Source organism: Lytechinus pictus, chromosome 11 (assembly GCF_037042905.1).
Source record: "Lytechinus pictus isolate F3 Inbred chromosome 11, Lp3.0, whole genome shotgun sequence".
Classification (NCBI taxonomy): domain Eukaryota; kingdom Metazoa; phylum Echinodermata; class Echinoidea; order Temnopleuroida; family Toxopneustidae; genus Lytechinus; species Lytechinus pictus.
The window spans coordinates 35,113,917-35,137,889 of NC_087255.1; the positions used below are offsets into that span (position 1 = coordinate 35,113,917).

The following is a 23,973-nucleotide window of genomic DNA, read 5'->3' on the forward strand; positions in this document are numbered from 1 at the left end:
GGCATAACCATGTAGGCCTAGCACTTCTCATGACATGTCTAGCCATAGGCGGCGGAAGCGGGGGGGGCGTGGGGGACGGTCCCCCAAAAAAAATTTCGTTGTTCGTTGATGACCTTTTTTTTTTTTTTTTTTTTTTTTTTTTTTTGCTTGTCAAAAATTTGTGTCGGTCCCCAAAAAAATGTTGGTTGATATATAACCTTTTTTTTTTGCTTGTCAACAAATTTTGGTGGTCCCCCCCCCCTAAATTGTTAGGCTTCCGCCGCCAATGTGTCTAGCTCATCCCGGGAACAGGCGGGCGTGATGTGCTGAGCAGCACTAGCGTACCTAAGGGGGGGGGCAGACTGCCCCCCCCCCTGACGAGTCACAACTGATACAGGGAACGTGCCCCCCTTGAGAAGCCAAATTAATAATTTGTAATGTAAAAATGCAATACAAACAGACGTGAACCTTTTTTCTTTTTTTTTTTGCTTGTCAAAGAACGGGATTTTCTCATGTCACAACTTGCGAAATGGTTATGCATGCATGCATGATAATGGTGTCGCATGCGGTGATATAGACATGTCGCTCTTTCCATACAGGTAGCATATATGGAGCTACTCCATGCATGTAGTATTAACAAGAATTTGCACACGAACCGAAGATCTATTGTTGCCATATACTTTAGGATGCTAAAACTCCGAATTTCGTTTAGGACGACGGATGCTTTTACGAAGGTTGAAAACTATATATAATTCTTTCATTGGGTGTGATAAGTGTTTCCGTCCTACGAATATATCGTTAAGATTTGTAAGACTAGAAAGTAGTTGTGTCGGCGTCCTGAAAGGTAACAGGTGATCAATTTGAGCAGGGTTATGTTATTAGTCTGACGTACAGATGGGGGGGGGATTTGGACACCATGGACATCCCAAATTTTTAGTGATCAAGAAAAAAAAGAGAAGGGTGAATTATGACATTATTTTCAAAACGTTATGTCAAAATCCATTACAAAATTGCAGTTTTGTAGTAAAAATTGTGAATTTTTTTGCTCGCTCGCAACTTTTTATAAATTTTGCCCGATACTCCATATCTGGCCCCTCATTTTTTTTTTTGCACATTACGCCGCTGGTAGAAAGTGGTGGATGGATTAAACCAAAGAGGAAGCGCATCTTATGCATATTTTCCAATCACCCTAGTACAGAACGAAAATTCCTTATGAAGGTACAATGATATGACAGGTATGGTCATCTCCCCCCCCCCCCCCTCTCTTACTCTCTCCATTCATATCATATACTGCATCTACATTTTGGAAAATGGCGAAAATCTGCACACTATTATAAACCTAATAAATTATTTACAAGATTTTACCATAGCTTACCACAATAATATATTGATTATTAAGTACAACGCACAAACACTCAATTTCCTGGGATACCATTACATTGCCTGCAATCGGAAGAAGATTCAGATCTACATCCATGCATCATAAACGTTTTGTCTCAATTCGAAAAATATTCACTTTTCTAGTATTCATTACAAAGATGATATAAAATGGTTGGATACATTGGCATACTATCATTTGAAAGAACTTCGTCTCGTATTAAATTGGTTCGTAGGACAATCGTACGGGGATATATTCATTACCTGAATTGACGAAGATGCTCTGGGTTAGGTTTCCAAGGTTTTGATAGTAGCTGCCTAAAGAGGTAGATCTTCTCTGCCTCCATCTTACTGAATTTCCATAACTTGTCCGTGACTGGAAAATTTCTGATAGAGAGTGAATAAAGAGAGACTGTGTTCAGGTTGAGGCAATCTGTCGGGAAACAGAGAAATATCATGGGTAGCACGTTGAACAAATCTTATATATTTTTTAATGCAATTGTTGTGTTCGTGTTTTCGTTTTGATAGGGTTGATCTTTTGCGGAGTTGGGATGTTAGCATCCCAAAAACATGGGGGGAAGTACATGCTTTATATTCAATCCTGTCGCACAAAGCTTTTGTTCATGATTATCAGTACCAATGAAATTTTATAACAAGTTTTGTTTTAGCCAATCACAAACTAGCATATTTTAACTTGGGGGTGGAGTAGCTCTCTACCTTCTTTCTTTTTTGAAGTCCATTAAGTAATATAGCCCCTCCCCACATCTTTTCAGGATAAAATGGAAAAGATGAAGACGAGGTTTATAGAACGTCCATCCCTCTTCCGTCCCCTTAAGCAAGTCCACCAACAACCTCAAAATGAAATTCGTCTGACTACGATAACAGAAATGAAATTAACGAGGCCTCAGAGTCTGTAATAATATCTGCGTTGAGCAATCGCTTCGTATGTTGTCACGATGGACGAATAAACATGAATAATAATGGATTCGAAAAGGAAAACATGAAACAAGAGTGGACTTGTGGAGATTTGGCGGCTTGAGAACCCTCAATATCATAGCAAATTTATGTTGTCCTATGGTTGAATGAGTTGATACAATTTTTCATCATCGTGTTGACTTTTAATCGAATTTCTATAAATCTGGCTGATCTTATATACTTCCATTTATTTTATTTCACTTGATACCCGTTCCTATTTTCACTTTCTCTGATTGGATTTGATTTGGAGGGTTTTCCCAAGTGGACTTGAATTTGATTTTTTTTCTTCATAGAATGTGTAAGTGAGAATCCATATATTCCAAGAGTATTATAAGATAAGATCAGTCTTAACGTTTCAAATGCGTGGAATTGTAATACTTTAGGATAATTTAACCATGTTGACCCCATATTAACCAAATTACGATCTAGGAATGATATTTGGGTGCAGCAAACTAATACCATGAAATGAACATCTGATAATCCATATTCCTGAATACAACCTTTTAGAGAAGTCGAAAGGAATATGATAGTAGTGAACCACATCAGCAGTAATGATGCGAAAGCTCTTAGAAGGTTAATGAGAAATAAGCAGTAACGCAAGCGAAATGAGGCTTCAACTGAAACCGGCTATGAGCGATTCATATTGAATGGCCAATTTCATTTTTTACCAGCTTATAAGGCAAGAGGACTGATAATACGGAAGATCGACATACCCGGGCTTTTTAAAAAATCACTATGAGTATCAAAGCTTTAATATAATGTGAAAACTGTATTGATCATGTCTTTAATCGGATAATCTTTCTAATTAGAATATTAAAGTAACACACTAACACCATATACAGGAAATTCAAGAGGTTTTTTAACGACCCTAATAACTGATGGTTAATATACTTAATTGCGAGGGGTTTGTGCGTATGTCATTGTGGGTGTGTGTAAATGTGTGTTTTGGTGTTTGTTTGGTTTTTTTTTTTGGGGGGGGGGCGTGGATGCAGGGTTGTGTATGTGGATGTGAGGGTAGGAGGAATGTGTATTGGGTGTCAATGTGAGAGTGTTATATATCAAGTGTTTTGAGTGTTTAATGGTAAGCCACTGCGTGAGTGGGGTGGGTGTGTGTGTTGGTGTCAAGATGAGGGTGTTATCTGTATAGTGTATTGAGGGTGTAATGGTAAGCCACTGTGTGAGTGGGAAAGGCGTGGATGTTGGTGTCAAGGTGAGGGTGTTATCTATCTAGCGTTTTGAGTCGGTAATATTAAGCTACTGTGTGAGTCGGAGTGCTCCCAAGGGGGGGGGGGGAGGTTGATGGGGTTGATACTATGAATATATTCTTTCTCATGATTTTTTTTTCATTCGGGATCCAAGGAGTGCGTAATATAGGTTTGGGTGGTATTTTGATGAAATTGTTTGCCTCATGTTTTTTTGTATGTGCTTTGTCGGGCAAGCAGTCATTCTAAGCACCGTTACAATCTACCTCCACGAATTGGTTAAACCCTATATGGAGAGTTTTAATCTGTTATAATAATAATGATAATATAGGGTATTTATATTGCGCACATATCCACCTTGTTAGGTGCTCAAGGCGCTCCTATATTACCCGGCTAAGCTAGGCGTTCATAGCGCACACAGCTTTTTAAGGAATTACTTCCTACCGGTACCCATTTACCTCACCTGGGTTGAGTGCAGCACACTGTGGATCAGTTTCTATCTGAAGGAAATTACGCCATGGCTGGGTTATGATTATAGAATGGCTCGAAAACTGCCTTCACAATTATTAATTTCCATGAAGCTGAAGAAAAAAAAATGCCTTGCCGATTTCATTAGAATGAAATAAATCGATCTTTGTATAATGCATATAGCAGAGTGACCCACTTCTTGCTCCGTGAGCAATATTCTATGCATTGCAATGCATAGTCCCCCCCCCCCCCGGTGATGAATAGTTCTTATAACCTTCCTTATTCCCTGTAATTGCATTACTCTTCACTGCATCTAAGCTAGATGCCCTCGGTTGCCATGGAGACTAAGATGCCCGACAACGTGGTGTGCTCTCTCTCTCTCTCTCTTCTCATGTGATGGAGACATCGCCCACTTTCTCTATAATATCCAAACCACACTATGAATTATGCGGAAATAATGATTTACAAGGGTATGAGACAAACATGGAGGACTCAACATCCAATTCCCACGTTTTTGCCCCCACTCCCCCCTCCCCTCCTCCCTCTGTATGTCTGTTTGTATCTCTCTCTCTTTCTGCACGCCTTGAGTCGCCCCCCCCCCCAAAAAAAAAAAAAAAATACAAAAATGGCTTTCTATGTGTGATCGCTGCAAGGAATCGTCTCGATTCAATTACACTTAACTTAGTATCAATTTATTTTGCCTGGTTTTCCGTTTGTTTTCAGGTATCAATTCCGTTTGGGGTAATACGATCACTTAAAATTGAACATGCATGGAATATTACGCGAAGACTTAAGTATTCCAGCAGCTTGAACCCTTTCACGTAAGTAAATAATGCAACACTTGTTCTATTTTATTTTCCAAACGCTATGGTTTCATCAGCTCCACTTTAGGCATCCCGCCTGTTTGAAACCACCCCATCGTCCTTTGCATGTTATCAACGTGATCAAGGGATCTATTCGTTCTCTTTTATGTATGTCCATTTCGGGGGGGGGGGGTTATTCCAACAATTACTAGTCACCTCTACTCTACATGCATGTAACGTATTAAAATAGAAAAATACATACTCATGAAACTGACAGAGCCCCCCCCCCCCCCCTTTGCATAGAAATGTTCAGCCTCCCCCTTTTTTCTTATGCATTAAATTCAATTGCAGGGGGAAGCACAATGATAGCTATATTGTGGCAGACAATGTTTATTAAACTTTTGATGATAATAATAATATTCATTTTTTGTATAGCGAAAATTACAGTTAATTCTCTATGCGCTCTGAAAAGGTAGAATGAGAAAAAAGAAAAACAATCAAATTTAACCTAATACACCATAATGCAATTTGGAACTCGTCACGCCTAAATTAAAAATAAAATGAGATGAAATTGAAAATGATATTTAACGTTTTAAACATCCTTCCCCTACACCCGGGCTGAGAGAAGAGCCAGAGTTCGCTGCGGATTCATCTTTAATGAATTCACCCTTTTCTTCTCCCGTTCTCATTCGTTCTCCAATATCTCTACTCGCTGTATTTGTTTCTTATTCCCAACAATCCGAATCCCCATAATCTTCCTCCTACCAATGTTTCACTATTACATATACAGTCACCGGAAATAGAAAAGCCACAGTTCGGCAGTCTCTAGTCCCCTATATTTCAATCGTCCGTTCAAATTTTAGAAAGATTTCAATTCTCCCCCCCCCCATATGATTGCAAACCTAATATAACGTTGGAGTTTTAAGAAGACAAATGCAAATAATATAAATAATAAAAAAAGCAATTTACAGTTTTTGTGTTTTTTTTCTATGATATTCATGCAGTTTTATTCCCCTCAGTGTGTTCCAACTTGTATTTGCAACAATGATATAAGGATTGCCGTATTAATAGTCACAGTAATATGAAAAATGAAAAGAACAAGTGGTAGTAGCAGCAGATGTTATAGTGGCAGTAAAGTATTGAAGGTAGTAAGATTGGGTAGAATAGTAGAAACAGTAGTGGTGGTAATAGTAGTAGTTAGTCATAGTAGACGAAGAAGAAGAAGGAAAAAAAAGAAGAGGAAGAAGAAAAAGAAGAAGAAGAAAAAAAAAGAAGAAGACGAAGGAGAAGTAGTTTAGTAGTAGTAGTAGTAGTAATAGTAGTAGTAGTAGTAGTAGTAGTAGTAGTAGAAGTAGTAGTAGTAGAAGAAGTAGCAGTATTAGTAGGTAGGAGTGGTAGTAGTAGTAGTAGTAGTAGTAGTAGTAGTATTTAGTAGTAGTAGTAGTAGTAGTAGTAGTAGTATAGTAGTAGTAGTAGTAGTAGTAGTAGTAGAAGTAGTAGTAATAGTATGATTAGTAGTAGTAATAGTAGTAGTAGTAGTAGTAGTAGTAGTAGTAGTAGTAGTAGTAGTAGTAGAAGTAGTAGTAGTGGTACTAGTGGTAGTAGTAGTGGTAGTAGTAGTAGTAGTAGTAGTAGTAGTAGTAGTAGTAGTAGTAGTAGTAGTAGTAGAATTAGTAGTAGTAGTAGTAGTAGTAGTAATAGTTGTCGTAGTAGTAGTAGTAGTAGTAGTAATAGTAGTAGTAGTAGTAGTAGTAGTAGTCACAGAAGTAGTAGTAGTAGTAGTAGTAGTAAGAGAAGATATACTAGTAGGACATGTAGTTCAATTAAATATACTAGTAAGCAAATAGTGTTGTGTGTTTTATATAGCAGTGTTGGCAGTGGTAGTAATGGTGGTGCTTGATAATAACAACAATATAGAATCATTAAGCGGTGTCAATTATGATACTAATGATTGCAATAATGGTGGATTGGTTTGATTATTAATCCAGTTCACTGCAAGTAAAACTAACCTGTTCTCGTTGTTGGATGCTGATACTGGGTGAAGCTTAGAGGCGTGACTAAAGAATTTGAGGACGTCCTTCGTTGAGGTTTGGTCAGCATCGGAGGTGACCACTTTCTGAACAACTCGACGTATGACCCTAACCACCTTAACCACCCGTTTAGGTTCGTCACCTGACTTCTTCTCCTCTTTTCCTTTCATACCAGCCAGCTGGTCACTGTTCCTGCAAAAACAACACCAAACGTGAATTTTATAAAATAAAGACTCATTCATCTTTTTTTTTATATTCGTCATAAAAATTATATTCAGAAATAATAAACTTCACCCAAATTAGTACCTTAGGCGCGAAACTGAGGAAGTCATTATTAGAGTATTAATCGATTTGGTTGAGCCATCGGGTCTGTTCTATAATTTTTCTAAAACCATCACCCCTCTTAAATTTATTCGTTCATTCACTTTATACATAACATAGACTCTTTGTTAAAACAAATATCATGGATATAGCTTGCCCGACGACTAGGAGCCGACCGACCATTTTTTATTATAAATGATAAAACAAATATCAAACTTGCAGAACACCGTTCTTGAGAGGCTTAGGAATCTATATAATGACATAACATACACCATTTATTGTATGGTAACAATGACACATGAGCCGATATCTTGCCCTATATTATGCGACAAGTCAGACCAGAAACTCGATGAGCAAAAAGAGTCTGGAAAACTGTGAGAGACTTTTGCATAAAACACCCTCTAAATCTATTTATCAAATTACCATAAACTGTAAGAATTTGAACATTTTCGCTTTGCTAATTCAAAATTATGTAAATTTGTCGTGACGAAGAGAACAAGCTAGAATGATAAACCCAACGTATCCTTACCGCGCGTTATTCTTTCTTTCCGCGCTCTAGTGCACCAATGCACTTTTAATTACATCCCACGGAGGCTTTGAACCCTACTGAATATGCATTCCTGCAGAATATACAAACATTAACGAAACAAACAACATTTACCTGCTATACAACCGTAATGCAGGTAAATAACATCATCAATGATGAAGTTGCAATGAATCCGTTGTAGGAAGGACCACAAATCGGGACAAGGATGTAGGTGAGATCAGGGGAGCATTCCATCAATATTTTTGTCCAACAAGTTGTCAGATCTGACATCCTTCCTAGATTATGATTGGCTGAGAGGCACTGTTACTATAGTAACTGTCGGATAAAACAGGATTTGTCAGAAGAAACGTCTGACAAGTTCTTTCATGAAACGTTAGCTACACAGAACTTCCCCAGACTCTCTCCTGCAATAACAACTCAACATGCGCCAACGTCCAAGTACCCTAGCTCTCAGAGAAACAGCAATCACAAGTGTCCTCTCTACTTCAGGAGTACGGTGACGAAGTAGTCTGCTATGCAGACTCTGAATGGCTCGTGAGGTGGGATCTGCTGGTTTGCGAAGCAAACCAGGCTGAAAGGGCGAGCGAAGCGAGCCATTTCAGCCTCAGTAAGACATAGTCTGCTATGCAGACTCGTTGAATCAGCTGAGGTACACACACTGCAGATGTGGGTCTACATTTGTAGACTAGTGACGAAGCAAGAAGCAAGTGTTCCAGGATGAGGTAAAATATGTTTAAGTGGACTGTTCGGTCTCCTTTCGCTTCTCAGATCATTTTGGTAAGCCCCCCCCCCCCCCAGGAAAAAAAATGGCAGGAGCAAGTTTGCTGTGATTCTATTACGTCACTGTGCCAGGGACAAAGCCATTCCAGACCTGGAGAAGGTATCCAGGAGATATCATTATGGGCTAATAGCAATTGCCACTCACAGAGCTTGCAAAGCATATAGAACTGCATATTTTAGCCAAGGCTGACTCTATTCTGGACAATGTGCTTTGGATTCATGGATGCACTGTCGGCATCAGCAGTTGGGTAACGAGGACAGGGCTCTAGCTTAATAGCTTTAATAGGAACGTCAATCAGACATCATTCCCGTGTACACAAACATGGTATCAGTATCTGACATCTCTGCGTTTACTGGCGAAGGGGTAAAACCTAAAGACAAATTAAAAAAGTGCTTTGTTGGCTTTTCCAAAGTCGACATTTTTGGTCACCAGTTGAGCAGAATGTATATCAGACCACTCTTCTCAAAGGTAGAAGACATCGGTACGATACCCTTGGTACCGGATCAAACTACCAAGAAAGAGCTGTAGCCATTCTTAGGGTTGGAAAGATGGAAAGTTTAAATAGCTCCAAATGCTATATCTTTGATTTTATCTCTTTTTTTCTCAAAAACGGTAAACCAAACTGGCTTGAAGTGGATGAGGTGTATTAGAACATATTCAACTGCCTGTAGGCGATGCATGTGCCTGATGTGAACAACGAGTTTATCCGTCGGAAAGATGCATCAAATAAGGTCATCGGCACAATTCTCCTGCAAGAATTTAATGGTGAGAAGTTTCCGACAGCGTACAGTCGTAAACTTTCTCTGACTAGGGAATATTCAAGAATGAGTATTGCTTTGAGGTAGAAATTTAAGGTATTTCTCTTTTGTCTAGAATTAATCATCAACGTCGACTATCAGTCTATGTTGGCAGTTAGGATGGCTCTGGGGCAAATCCTTTGTTTGGAAGGAAGTACACCGTCATCTATAGACATGATAGAAGTAAGACCTTGTGAACGTTTCATCAACATTTTTGTCCGACATGTTGTCAGATCTGATATCGTTCCTCGATTCTGATTGACTGAAAGGCATCGTTACTATGGTAACTGTCCGATAAAACAGGATTTGTCGGATGAAACGTGTGACAAGTCCTTTCACCAAAAGCTCCCCAGGTGCCTACATTGATTAGTTAGTATGTTTCCATATTGTGATATGGAGGTGATGATGATGATGCACAGCATTTGTATAGCACCATATATCTGTCAAAGACATTCAAAGGCGCATTGGAGGAGCCAACCAATCTGGGTCGCCTAGAAGGGCGCGCACACAGAACTGATAACTGGTAAGGTGTTTTATGAAGATTTTCAGACTTTGGACAACATGATATCGGGGTTCATATCCATCAATCTACAACTTCCTCCCCAATATTAGCAGGAACAAGTTTTGATGGATAAGTAACACTCTCTGAGCACCAGAGAAAATTTCGCTGATTATTAATTAATTTGTTAAAAGTCGTCTAATGTTATGTAGATAGGGAAAATTCACTTCAATTCCTGCTTGGTATATAATTATGTATTGTTTTACTTTCAGCTTGGAAAGAATAAAATCAAATTTTTTAAAAGAATTACCCTTTTAACCATCCGTTCTATGAAACAATTCGTGACAACGACTCTCTGTTTGGTAATCTCTTATAAACTGCAACCATAACTTAGTTGGTTAAACTTTAACAAAGCGAAGTGATGGCCTCCTGGTGATTATAATTATGATTGGTTAAGATTTTTTAACCAGCATTACTATGCTCATTATTTATGGTTAAACCTTTTTTTAAAGATTATAGTGGCAGATTTCATAGCAATGTAATGTGAATTTCGTTTGCCTGAACTGCATGTACACAAGAACACAGTTTGCGTACGAAAGACACAAGCAGGAGAGAAAGAGAGGGAGAGAGACAGAGAAAAGAGAGAGAGACAGATGGAAAGAGACGGAGAGGGGGGGGGGGGTAGAAGAGAGGCGTGCAGTTTTCGCTTCCCTGAAAATTGTCAACATGATTATTCTCGTTATTACAAATTGAAGAATGGCCTTCCCGTAGTGTTTCTATGCATCGTTATCGCATAAATCACCATGGAAACTAGCTAATTGCATGTTTTAATACAAATAAAGGCACTATGTAGCCTGCTCATTTCTTTTCTTTGAATGCTACTTTTTTTTCATTGTTTCTACGAGGGGGAAAGAAAAGAATGTTAGACAGGAATCGGAGAGAGAGTAAACAAGCTTAATAATATTGTTTGTAATGCATGTTCAACATGAGAGAGTGATAAAATGATAGTGGGAAAAGGTGAATTTGATGTATGAAGAGAGAGGAGAATGAAAAATAGGCAAGTGAAGTGGAGTTGAGTTAGGACAATGATTAATAGACTAAATATAAAAAATTTGTGTATTATTGATTGATTGATTGACAACGAATTTATTCATTCCAAAATTTCAACAAAGTTACAAAGTAAAGCAAAATATAATATAATTATTATTATGTATTATTTTAGGAATTAACATGATTAGTTTCTAATAAAACGGTTATGTACTAAGAAAATAATGGACACAAAACAACATTCGTATTACACAATTTTGATAAACGATCAATGATGTCGAACACTGTTGAGAGTTGCCTTTGTGCGATAATTATGCATTGCAAATTCTTATTGTGAAATCTTGTCTGAGGGTTTTTTCGGACGTATGGCGCTACAATAAACTTTACCTGCGATCAGATTCTAAGCTTTTTATTATGTTTTCAAAAATCATTTTAAGATATATAGCACGACATGGTTCTATAGCCGATCCACCTGTTTTTATTATATTCTATTACAGTCTTCTGTGAAAGAGGACATGCACCACAGTAAGAAAACATTGACGCATTGGTCTCATGCTAAAATGGCAATATAACTGTAAAAAAAAATCGATCGCTCTCTTGGCGCAGGCAGATTAGGTTGATTTATTGATGATCATAAACATAATTCATTTGATTTGATGTCTTCTTGTTTTAATGGAAATTACTTTACGGAGATAATGAATTCATTTTTTGTTTTACTTTCCGTGACTATTTGGCAAACAATCCACTCCCCATACCCTTCCCTCTACTCCTGCTCTCTGTCAATAAGAATACCATGGTTTTATTATATTTAGATCTGTGACACTAGGCATACCAAGCTCTCTATCGATCCAAGTAATAATACGTTGTCACAAGCTGACTTTAAAGGTCAAGTCCACTACAACAAATACTAGAGTAAACTATGCTTATGCTTCTACTTAACCATGATCCTTGCATACGTGAAACACGATTCGCAATTTGCGCTAGAGAAAATGTTGCACACTTTTTTTTATTCTATTTCACATGAAGAAAATCAATCCGAGAAATAATTCTTAATAAGATGGCATATCACTGATAATTACCCGAAAAGTTTTTGGTTATTTTATTGAGAAATACAAATATGAATTGGGTAATCTGTCCACTTGAAGTCTAAGTTATAATGAATTGAGTAGTAGTGTACAATGAAACCTTCGAGTCAATTTTTGTAACAAATCGATCATGTCGATACTGCGACCTTCAGTGTTTTTGCTTGACAACACAGGGAATAAGGAATCGCCTCTGCCATGTCTACGTCTATAGAAGATGGTACAGAAGGAGAGGGGTTGAGAGAACGTTGGGGGGTGAGAGAAAGGGAAGACGGTGGGGGTGGTGTGGGGGCACAAGGATAAAGATACAGATATGCACAAGAAGAGTAAGAGCATTAGGATAAGAGAGAGAAGGGGGTGAGAGAGATGCGAGTAGGAATAAGTAAAATCATTAATACAAGGTGATTCGTAACTAGGGGCATGTATACCAGGTTTTTTCCATAACGGATTACTAACACTATTCTCAGTCCATAGCTAGCAGGAAAATACATTCATTTTCATAGATCCCGAAATTGAATTATTTTTCCCAGTGCTGTGTCATCTTATATTCCTATATGGATGCTTACTCGTCAAAATCGTCATAGATTGGGTTTATCTCTTTTCTTAAACTTTACGATAATTATGGCCTACCCTGAAAAAATAATTCTCCTTAAAAGGTGATGATGGGGAAAAGCTCCCTTAAAAAGTTGACTGGATGTCAATACGGATTTTGATTTTGATAAATTTCATTTACATTAATGACAGTACTCTCATTTTTTTCTATCGATTTCGGAAAGTGGGTTTTCCCCCTTTTTAAAACACTCGTGCACCAAAGAGAAAAGACTTCCGCTCGCACTTTTTGGCAATCTATCTCTTCTTTCCCAGTGGAATGCATCCTTTGTGATTTCACTCATTTACATATACTTTTTACATTAAAAGAAAGCAAATAGTAGCCAGGGATCGAAAGAAAATGTTTGATGAAGTGGTAGCTCGTCCCAGGAACCCTTTTCATCCGAATGGAATGACTCAGTCGGGAACCCTTGAATATCATGAATCTTAATCCAAACACTTCAGAGACCGATTGGGAAGAGCTTTAAAGGGGGGTTCTCTAGGCTGAAAATAATATAATTTGAATATATTAAGAAAAATCAGGCAAACAAAACAAACAATTGAAAATATGATCAAAATCGGATAGGGAATGACAACTTTATAGCACTTTAAAAATTTGCATTATTCGGTTAAAACGGTTCGAGGCATGTGTTTATGAATATCAATCATGTCAATTAAGCAAACTGATGTCATATCCCCACTTCTTGTTTTGTATTTTATTATACGAAATTAGGTTTATTCATTTTTTTTTCTTCAAGAACCCAAACTATTGGAATATCAACTGATACATGTATAGTGCATTAGAGATTCATTGCTGCAGCTTATTTCATTGCAAAGGAGACATATCATTCACATAAGACAAAATGAAACAATTATGATTTCATGTAAAAACATAAGAAAAATGAAATTGGGGATGAGACATCATCAGTCCATCTAATGAATTTTCATGAAGACGTGCATATAACTTTTTCACAATATGTTGCTAAAATTCAAAATTGGCAAAAAGAAGCTGCTGAAAACTGCTTATCTAATAAAAGAGAGCCAATGGAGTAAATTAGAAAGTCAAAAGGGCCTAAGCTTTCGATCCTAGCAGAATCTTCGTCGGAGGCAAAATGACAAACATATAAAGTGGAACAACCATAATATAGACCACAGACAAGCTACAGCAACACTAGAAACAAGGAGACAAAAGGGGCATTAGTGAGTAGAGAAGACCAATCAGGTTAGTGAAGGGGATGAAAGAAAAGGAGTAGGCAGACACAAAGGGAAGTTAGTGTAAGTAAGGCCAGTAAAAGACCTCAAGCCAAGAGGGATTAAGATAATGAGGCAGGCAACATCAAACAGGATCTGGAACAAAACAGTGATAGAGGGTATGAGGAAGAGATGAATAACAAGAGAATTAGTGAGAGGTGGGTCAAACAGGTTACAAAGAAAGGCATAATAAACTGGTGCATAAGAGTGGGGAAAAAAGGAAAAGAATGGGGAACAACTGATAATGTGCAAAAGACATATAAGTATATATGATGAAGCATTAAACAAACTAAGAGAAGAAGGTAAGTGTAAAGATGTATCTATGAGTGATATGTTTATAAATATATCCAAAAAAGAAATGTATATTAAAAAATATAAATACACATATGGTGTAACTGATATTGTAATCCGCTATATAGGTGTGACGGGAAAAAAACATAAGACTATATAGTAGGGGAAAAAACAAAAAACAGAGGGAAAAAAAAAACCTGTATATGTGAAAAGGAGGAAGCAAATTGCCTAAAAAGGAGAAAGCAAATATAGAAGAGAGGGGGTGTATTATGAAGAAACCATAGTATACATTTAAATAAGCTAATGTGGTAAATCTAAAAGAGGTGAGTGGAGAAAAAAAAAAATATATAATAATTATTATATCGCCTGAATAAGGAAGGAAAAATTGGAGCTGAGCTAGTACGAGATATGGGAGGAAAGTAGAGGAAGAAACTGTTATGTAACTATTCAATAGAGCTGAGGGGAAAAAAATATATGTATATATAAATTGAAAGTGGATAGGAAAGAATAATCAGTCGTTCTATTTGTTATCAGATTTCGATAAAATTTTCAGCATTTTGCTCTGTGAATCTTACCCTATTTAAATTTATTCAGATATATAAATATTTTTAGCCCGGATCAATACAGGACCACAATACCCTTAGCTCGATTCTCGATGTATTTCAGACGCAAATTCTCAAAAAACAAAGCGAAAAAGGGACGTGCTAGTTACTTACTTGTCTCGAGAAGATGTCGTATCAGGATGCATGTTTATTTGTCTGCTAACATCGGCCCTTAAAAGTGGGAGGAGCTGTGATCTGGACGGGTCACGTGACATGTCATATTCGGAAGGGGCGCGAAACACACTGATAGCAAGACATCCGATCCCGATCCATATCGTCATGACAACAAGACGCTTCAAGGAGCACGTCAATCCCCGCTTGACACCCTTTGGACAAATTATTTTTAAAAAGTGTGAATAGGTTTTGATGCATCAAATTTAGTTGGTTCCTAAATACTTGTTTTACAAGAATTTAATTTCAATTTTATTGCCATGCAAAAAAAAATAAAATAAAAAATACATAATGACATATATAGGGCAGTCTTTTTCATTAATCTTTCATCATGCTTTCTGACGAGTAACATACGGAAAAACAATGATCTTAGTTCGAAGGTACATGCATCAATAATGACAAAATTGAACAATTTCAAAGTAACAGATATTAAGATATCGTAACAGATTACGAATTGTGCTTAGATGTTCATATCAAATATTTGTTAAGATATTTAATGAAATAAGATGTTCACATTGATGAAAATTAGTACTCGCATTAGCATTGAAATTTTTAATAAAGTATATAAATGCATCTTACCATTATTGCAATTTATTGTTTTATGTATGGGGTAACAGCTCTGTACATCATATGAATACAGTTTAAAGGGGTACTCCGGGCTTAAAATATTCATATCTAAATAAATAGAGTAAGATTCACAGAGCATTCAGATGCCGAAAATTCTTTAAAATCGGATAACAAAATAACGAAATTATTGAATTTTAAAGTTTGGCAATATTTTTTGTTAAATATTTATATGCATGGCATCATGAATATTCATTAGGTGGGCTAATGATGTCACATCCCCATTTTCCTTTTTCTTATGTTAGTACATAATTATGTGTGAATAATGTGTCTTCTTTATAATGAAATAAGTTGCAGCAATGAATTTCTAATGCACTTAATCAATTGTCAATCCAATTTTTTGCAGCTCTTGGTAGAAAAAAAATAAAAAAAGGTTTACTTCAAGCAATAAGCGGATAAAACTATAGGCGGGAGGATGTATATGATTTCCCTCTTCACTTCAAACTTTTTTGGGTCAAATATCGGGAATATGGTATTAGTCTTCGAATCAGTGATGCTGTACCACTTTGTCGTAATCATTAATGATAAATTTTCGAATGGATTTTAATTTTGGCCTATGTTCATGTGAAAACCTATTTTGAAACAACAGGGAATAACTCCATTACACAGTATCTGCTTTTCACTTTCTTTCTTTCTTTCTGTTCCCTTTTATTCTTGTAAATTTTCCTTCAAATTACGAACCATAAGATGCTGCAACTCCAGCGCCGCTTACAAAAGAAAAAAAAAACGTTCTCATTTTAAAATTATGGAATTAAACTTAAAGATCTTATTTACCACACCGAGATCTTCAAGAGATTTGCGTTTCCATAGCATTGTCACAGAAAAATGCAAATGTTATAGTAAAGGAAGCAAATCGACATTTAGGTGATTTTGTTATGCTGATACGAGACAGCTACCGCAAATCCGTTAGAATCTCCGATGGGGTTTTCATGTTTTTCCCCAGTTGCTTTTATATATTCTTAAGATAGGGTGTTGGCACCTTTTGGGGATTATGGCCCATTGAATTGAAAAAAAAACCTATAGTACTTCCTCCATACACCCCCACGCCTTAACATGCGGGAGCTCAATTTTCTCTCCTTAACTCTTAACATGCAACGTTAATTTGTTTTGAAAAAAAGTGCAATCTCTTTTCTTTTTTTAACTTTAACATGTTTAAGGTAATATGAAAAAAAAGCTTACTTCATGTGAATGACTGAAAATTAATATACAAACACAATGTAATGAGTATTATTCTTTTGCAAAGTCTGTACCGTTAGCATTAAAGAGAAATTAATTATGATGATTGCATAGATGATAATTACAATTGCATGAAATTGTGTCCGTAACACGCTTCGGGTTAAATATTCAAACCTTGTTGGGTGAAACTGCAACCAACAAAAGACATTGCACCGGATTGACTCGATGTAAACACTCTTAAAAACACGGAGTAAAATTTTACCCAATATTGGGTAGAAAGGGAACATGCATGTTAGCTGGGTAATTTTTACTCCATATTGGGCAAAATGCATGTTATAAAGTTAAATTTCAACGCTTTATTGAATGAAATTTACAAAATATTTGGTATCTTTTTACCTACCAATATGCATGTTCCCGTTTTACCCAATATTGGGTAAACTTATTTTTTTTTACAATGAAGGGAGGTGCAAATTGGCGCCCTTATTGTTGAAAATATTATGATGATTCTATGATTGTTTACTGTACTACTACTAATATTATCCAAACTAAGCTCGCATGACTGCCATTACGTACTGCTACCATCAGTGCACAATAAATGAAACCACCTTCAGACCGATCATTACGTAGTTGTTTTTGGTTTGGTTGGTGTGACATTGATTGCAGTCACACCAAAGGAACCTACTCCAAAAAATTTAATGGGATGTGATTAGAAACACTCGTAATAACTTTTGTCATTTGGTAAGTGTTTTCCCCGTGTGACTATGGCATTATTGCGTTGAAGTTTTTGGTAAAGGGAGCACGCACAGTGGCGTTAATCCTACAAGACGAGAATTATTATGTTTGGAGTGTCATCTATAAGCCAGTCCCGACTTTTCGCTGTACATCGCGGACGGACTTTGCGATAGTATATTGATTTTGGAATGGACTTTTGGGCCCGTCATAAAACACTGTCCAGCAATTCAAGTTGTGTGACATGAGAACTTTTGTACGTTTCGCATCCACAACGGAAACGTTCAATCTGCGTTTCGTGTGCAAAATTCTAGTTCTTTTATACTACGGTAACAGCGATATATCCGATTTAGGACGAGTTTCAAGAGCCACATTTGGTTCATCCCAGAGCTAGAGAGGCCGCGGGGGGGGGGGGGCACCCGGGGGAGGGGCACTTCCATTGACGAGTGGATACCAGGCGCGACCACGCGTAGAAAGGGATCAAGAGTGGGTACATTACGTAACTATATGTAACGTTGAAAGGGTGTCAAAAACGATATCTTAAATACTGAAAAGGTATATATTTTGTTAGAAAAGCTACGTCTTTTCGGTCAAATTTCCAATACTTGTTAAGGGTAGGGTTTTGCACGCCAAATACTTAAGGGATGCATTTTCATAATCTGGAAAATCTGGAAACCCGTGGTCGCGAATGGTATCCACTCGTCAATGGAAGTGGTCCCCCGGGAATCTGAACTCTAATCCCCATCAAGGGGGAAAGTAAAACATATAATGCTCATCGTATTGTGTGCTAGATGGCTTACCGTTTGTGTAGGAGGAGCGAGCAAACGAAAAAAAAAAAACACGCGCAAATTCGAATGGTTTTCAGACGGATAGGCCTATTGCATGATGTGCGCATAATCAACGCATGCGAAATGGTTTAGCTGGAGAGGTGATCCGACCCATGGAATCAATCGCAAGTGATCTACCAATAATCCACATTTGGTAACATATCGATTCGATGTACTGTAATGATTTACATTTCTAAGCCTTTATTCAGTAAGTTTTTCCTCACTCAGTATGCACTCGATTTGTTTGAAAAACCACTTTCTTATCCATGTCATAGTCCACCATGTACGCCTAGCATTTCCTATATCTCCAGCCAGCTGCCAGATCACAGCCAAGCGTTGTCAGGCGGGCATATGCTATGATGACCAGTCGTACATGCATAAAATCTGGATTTAATCTCACAACTTGGAATGGCATGCATGGTGTCGCATGAAAGAACTTTGCACGCGAAAAAAAGATCTATAGGGCCTGTAACACAAAGCTTAGCAATGATTGCAAAACAGTTTTTTACGTTTTATTCTATTGACTATAATGTAAAATCAATCTTAAAAATCGAGTGTATGATTAATCGTTAACCATTGTGTTACGGGACCCTAATGTCTGCGTCCTCGAGATTGCGAAAGTACGCTATCAAAAACAGTTGAAAATCGAAAGAGGGTTAATGGTGGCCAAAAAACCTAAATGCTTGAGAATAAATTTTCAAAAGGGTAAATATAAATGGCGTTCTTCCGACATCTGGAACCATTTTTTGATTGTCTTCCCCATTGGATGTATCACCCTCTTCAGCGTTTAATGGCTTGAATGGTGACTACCACAGAAAGTCAAGATACCCCGCGGTCACATAAGGCAAACTCGACTCTGATCAAAGTATTATTAAATGTGTCAGCTCAGAAAAATGGTCCGTACTCACTGCCATGCATCTTCTTCATATCAAGTCAGCCATTATTGACATTATTGTTATGTTCGTAAGGGAGGCGTAATGAAATTTTAAAGGGGCAAAATTACGTAAGAGGGACGTCATTTTTCTTTTTTGAATTCTAACGGGTATTATCGAGATTTAATTTCTTATTTTTTCTTATTCTGTATTCCTCTTTAAAAAATCTAATTCGGTGGACTGTTTCACTTTATATACAAATCAGGAACATCGCGACTACAATTTCGGAGTTCGCAGCTAAATCGCAAACGTCGCGACTACATTTGCGTATTTTGCAACAAATGTCGAGAACCTGGTGACTCCATTTGCGAAGTCGGCAACGAAAAATCGCGAACCTCGAGATTAAAACTTCGTGTTTTGCAGCGGAAGTCAAGAACTCCGCGACTAAATCGCGAATTTGCACTTCGAGCCACCATAATTCCCGCATGCTTCCCCCAATGTAGCTTAGATTGCATGCCACAACACACAGTTGTTAATGGAAACGCGATTAGTATACTACCAGGGGGTGTGAAATAAAATGGGGAAGATATTGCACTCTTTTCCTGTCTGCCTTCCAGATTGCAGTAAAAATAAATAAATAAATAAACCGAACACCGTCCTACACAATATAATCTCTTATCACGATGACGACGTCGATTCTGATGACAGTTATAACACTTGTTATCATTACTAATATAATCATTATTATTAATATTATTATTATCATTATTATTATCATCATCATCATAGGTATTTTTGATGCATTATAATTATTAGTATTATTATTATTATCATCATCATCATCATTACCATCATCATCATCATTATTTCGCAAAACCTCTCCCCCCCTGCCTCCTCTTTTTCCTCCTCGTAGTTAAAAATCACGATCATCATTCGTTTTTTGTCCGACATACCGACATGCATAAAGTATTGTTGCCTAACTCCATGCTACTCCCCCTCCCCTTCCAAGCTGTGTGATGTGCCATACTATCATACAATATCACTAGTGTTTGTTTATACAGATGTTTTACGAAGCAATGAAATACCCGTGTTGAACGTGATTTTGCTTCTAGTCCTAAGTTCCTCCTTCCATCCCCAGAAAGATCGTTAGTAATAGCATTAACGATCGCTCTAATCTAGAATTTAAATCCAATACTTTTTACCCGCTTCTATAGAACATCTCATCGGAGAACTTTTTCTAAGTCTGCATTGATGGGATTCTTAAGGTTTGAACTTTTCTTTCTTTATGTTTTAAATGTGAAAAATAAATTCATCAATAATCTGTTGCCATGGTACCTCTAATGCATCCATTATCTCGTATGTTTGGTTAGCTTTTTGGTGTAAAATATGGTCAAATGGCCCAAAGTCAACTCCACTACACCCTTAAAATGTTAAGCAAGATTCTGTCCACACAACAATTGGTTAAAACTTAATCCAATTCTGGGTAGTTTCAAACCAATAATGTGTGTTTTGGGTGAAAACTACACAGTATTGGTTAAAAACTTTCCAGAGTTGGATAAATTGTTTAACCAATTGTTGTGTGGACAGAATGTTGCCTAACATTGAGTGTAGTAAGTATGAAATTGAAATGATATAAAAACAACGTAATCACCTTTAGGTGATTTCAAAACAGAACACAGCGAGGTGATATACCGGGCAACTGCCCTATAGACCACGAAACACATATACTTCGTATATAATGGAATCAGTACAATTTGCGCGTTGTAAATGGCAAACTGTTGCCCTATGTCAAGTTAAAATAATTTATAATAGTTGAAATAAGTTTTTTATAATAAACAAGTTAATCAGAGTTAGATGTGAATGTATTATAATCGATTATTAAAAGACGTGGGTAATTTGAAACATGTTTGTATGATATAGAATAGCTGTGAATATCAGAGTCAGGTCTCATAAATAGTGTGTGCAATTTATTCAGTTATATTGTTATTCCTGTTAGCTTATTGAATACATGTATGTCTAATCTAAGACTATATTTGTATGCATTAATTAATTTTCTCTCATTTGATGTGCAATATTCCTTTGTGATGTTTTCTTTTTCTCTCCTCTCTCTCACTTTTTCTCCTCTCTTTTTCCTTGTTCCCTTGATCTCTCCCCCTTTCTTTCACTTTTCTACAACTTATCTTTTCTGATTTCATCACACTGTTATCTGCTATCATGTATATAAGTCTTCAGATAGCTCTATTTACACATGTGCTTGTCATTTTGCTCATCTTGGGGATGATTTTTGATTTTGATTTTGATTTTTGATTTTAATGTTTGCCCAAATGTATTCAAAATGTAATTTTTTTAAACAGCTATCTCTCACATGTATTGTACAAGTTTTGTGATTGCATTTTAACATTTGCATGTACCTGTTGTGCAATATTCCCTAACTGGAGGTGATGTATTTTTTTTTCTTTTCCTGTCTCTCTCTCCCCCTTTTTTCTCCCTTTTATCTCTTTCTCTATCTTTTTTTCTCTCTTGCTTCTTTCTCCTTTTCTATAGTTTTCCTTTCATCAGTGCATCAAACTCCCACTTGTTTCATTCACTTTGGACAGCGTTGTAATGTAATGTAAATTAGTTATGCAAATCATTAATGGTATATTTTTGCATTTCTTACTTTTATTTGGTGTCTGACCAGTATTAATAATTGATGCTTACCTTTTTTATATGTAATATCTTGTTTACTTATGTAACTTATGATTAGATATGATGTCCTTCTTTCAGACTCTGTGTGAACTTTCTAATTCTCTCTTTCTGTCTTTCTCCCTCCTCTCTATCTCCATTTTGCTCTTTCACACCATCTCGTCTATTATGATCGCCATCATGTAACTTTCTTCTCTGTTTTATTTTTGTTACACATAATTCTTATAAAATTTGTAATATCTGTATCAAATTCATTGTTTACTTGTGGGTCTTTTTTCACTCTTTCCTTTATTTTTGCTACATCCCCCTCTCTATTCTCACCTTTTCACATGCTTCCTCTTGCCATGCTTGCTCCCCTTTCTTGCTCCTCATCTGCTTTTTTTATATATAAATATTATATAAATAAATATATAAATTAAATCTGTCTCATTACATGCATCTGCTCATTCTATTTCTTGTTATACTATTATTGCATTTTACACATAATATATTATAGTATATTTTTTTTCTTCTTGAATGGTCACTGCATGTTATGTATTTATTTATTTCGCTGTTATGTATTTCTTTTTATTGTAAACTCACATTGTTAGTCTTCGGACTATTTGATGAGTATTGTTTAATAAAACCGAATTGAATTTGAATTAGAATTTAGTTTCGACTGATCAAATCCAACAAAACTTACTATGGAGAACCAGCAACACTAACATCTAATGTTATAACGTTTCGTTTTCTAAATATGATATTTATCCATACATGCATCGTTGTCTAGACAGTTCTGTGCGCTCATCTTTGTTTTAAAAAGGCACATGCAAAGTTATGACCCTGCGGATTACCATAGTTGAGATTGTTTGGATCAATAACAGCTATTTTTATGAGAATCTAATAATGACGGTTATCCTATAATCATTTCATACGAGCACACCTCTCAAATGCACCTGTCTTTTGATAATCGATTATACTATTTTCCTATCTGCCTCCTATGAGTTTGTTCATTATAATTTTTTTTTTCGATTAAATAAAACTTGACATTTTTTTAACGAATGATTACGGTGAGGAGTATATAGTTTCATTAGGTTATGTATTCTCTCAAGATAAGAGGTTTTGCAGTTTAACTTCATTTTAAGCTTTTAAATAAAGTGGTACCGATATTAACGTTATTATTGACAACTATATAAATATAAAAATAGTAGCAGTAGTTGTTGTATAAGTGGTAGTATTTAGTAATAGTAGTAGTAGTAGTAGTAGTAGTAGTAGTAGTAGTAGTAGCAGTAGTAGCATTAGTAGCAGTAGTAGTTTAGTAGTAGTAGTAGAAGTAGTAGTAGTAGTAGTAGTAGTAGTAGTAGTAGTAGAAGTAGTTGTAGTAGTAGCAGTAGTAGCAGTAGTAGCAGTAGTAGCAGTAGTAGTATAGTAGTAGTAGTAGTAGAAGTATAGTAGTAGTAGTATAGTAGTAGTAGTAGTAGTAGTAGTAGTAGTAGTAGTAGTAGTAGTAGTAGTAGTAGTAGTAAAAGTAGTAGTGGTACTAGTTTACGCAGTTGTAGTATCATTATTAATAACCCTAGTTAGGATTAAAATACATTGAACATTGGAGTAGAAATAGACGGAATATTAATACATTTTATTTTGTAAGATCCAACAGTACTTTTGCAGGCAATTAAGTTCATATTTATATTTGATAACAAATGTCCCCCCCCCCCTCTTCCTCCACACAGAAAATCGTATATTCCACGAATTTATCAATGTTTTTATCACTACAATATCAGGACATGGTGTTATTTCATGTTCTACACCAGAATCTTAAGTATGACTACAAAAAATATGATTTGACTCAATGACTGAACTTGCAAGGACAAACAAAAGAGTTATATCCTTGTCAACTGTCTTTAAAATAACAACGACGAGATAGAGAATTTAACTTACCATCGATTTGGAGTTTTACTCCCAGATAATTTCAGAGTAATCAAGACGATCAATGGTCCATAAATAGCAAGGCATATAAACCATTTTCACTATAAACCTCTATAGCTATTTTTCCTCCAAGATAAAAACAAAATATATCATAAATGTTTAACCGTCTTCTCGAAGTAGGAAGCAATCACCGGTTTCATCAGCCGTGCGTCAACAATGAGCGCTCCACTGTCAAATAAGTCATATACATTTCAGAAGACCATTTCCATATTTTTCCATAGCGCTCATGATTTTACCGGTGTCATCTTTTAGACATTCACTGCAGACTCTTTATAGTGCAAGAT

At 36.4% G+C, this 23,973-nt stretch overlaps 1 protein-coding gene across 1 annotated transcript; it reads right to left on the reverse strand.

Annotated features, from left to right (window-relative positions):
• Nucleotides 1-466: 466 nt before the first annotated feature.
• On the reverse strand, nucleotides 467-23,960 carry LOC135156026 (uncharacterized). The gene is made up of 4 exons (XM_064106929.1): nucleotides 23,642-23,960; nucleotides 14,755-14,966; nucleotides 6,814-7,026; nucleotides 467-1,743 (listed from the first exon to the last, which is right to left on the reverse strand). Exons 1-4 carry the CDS (start codon nucleotides 23,642-23,644, stop codon nucleotides 1,617-1,619), a joined length of 555 nt encoding a protein of 184 aa, XP_063962999.1. The 5' UTR covers nucleotides 23,645-23,960; the 3' UTR covers nucleotides 467-1,616.
• Between the last annotated feature and the right edge of the window lie 13 nt (nucleotides 23,961-23,973).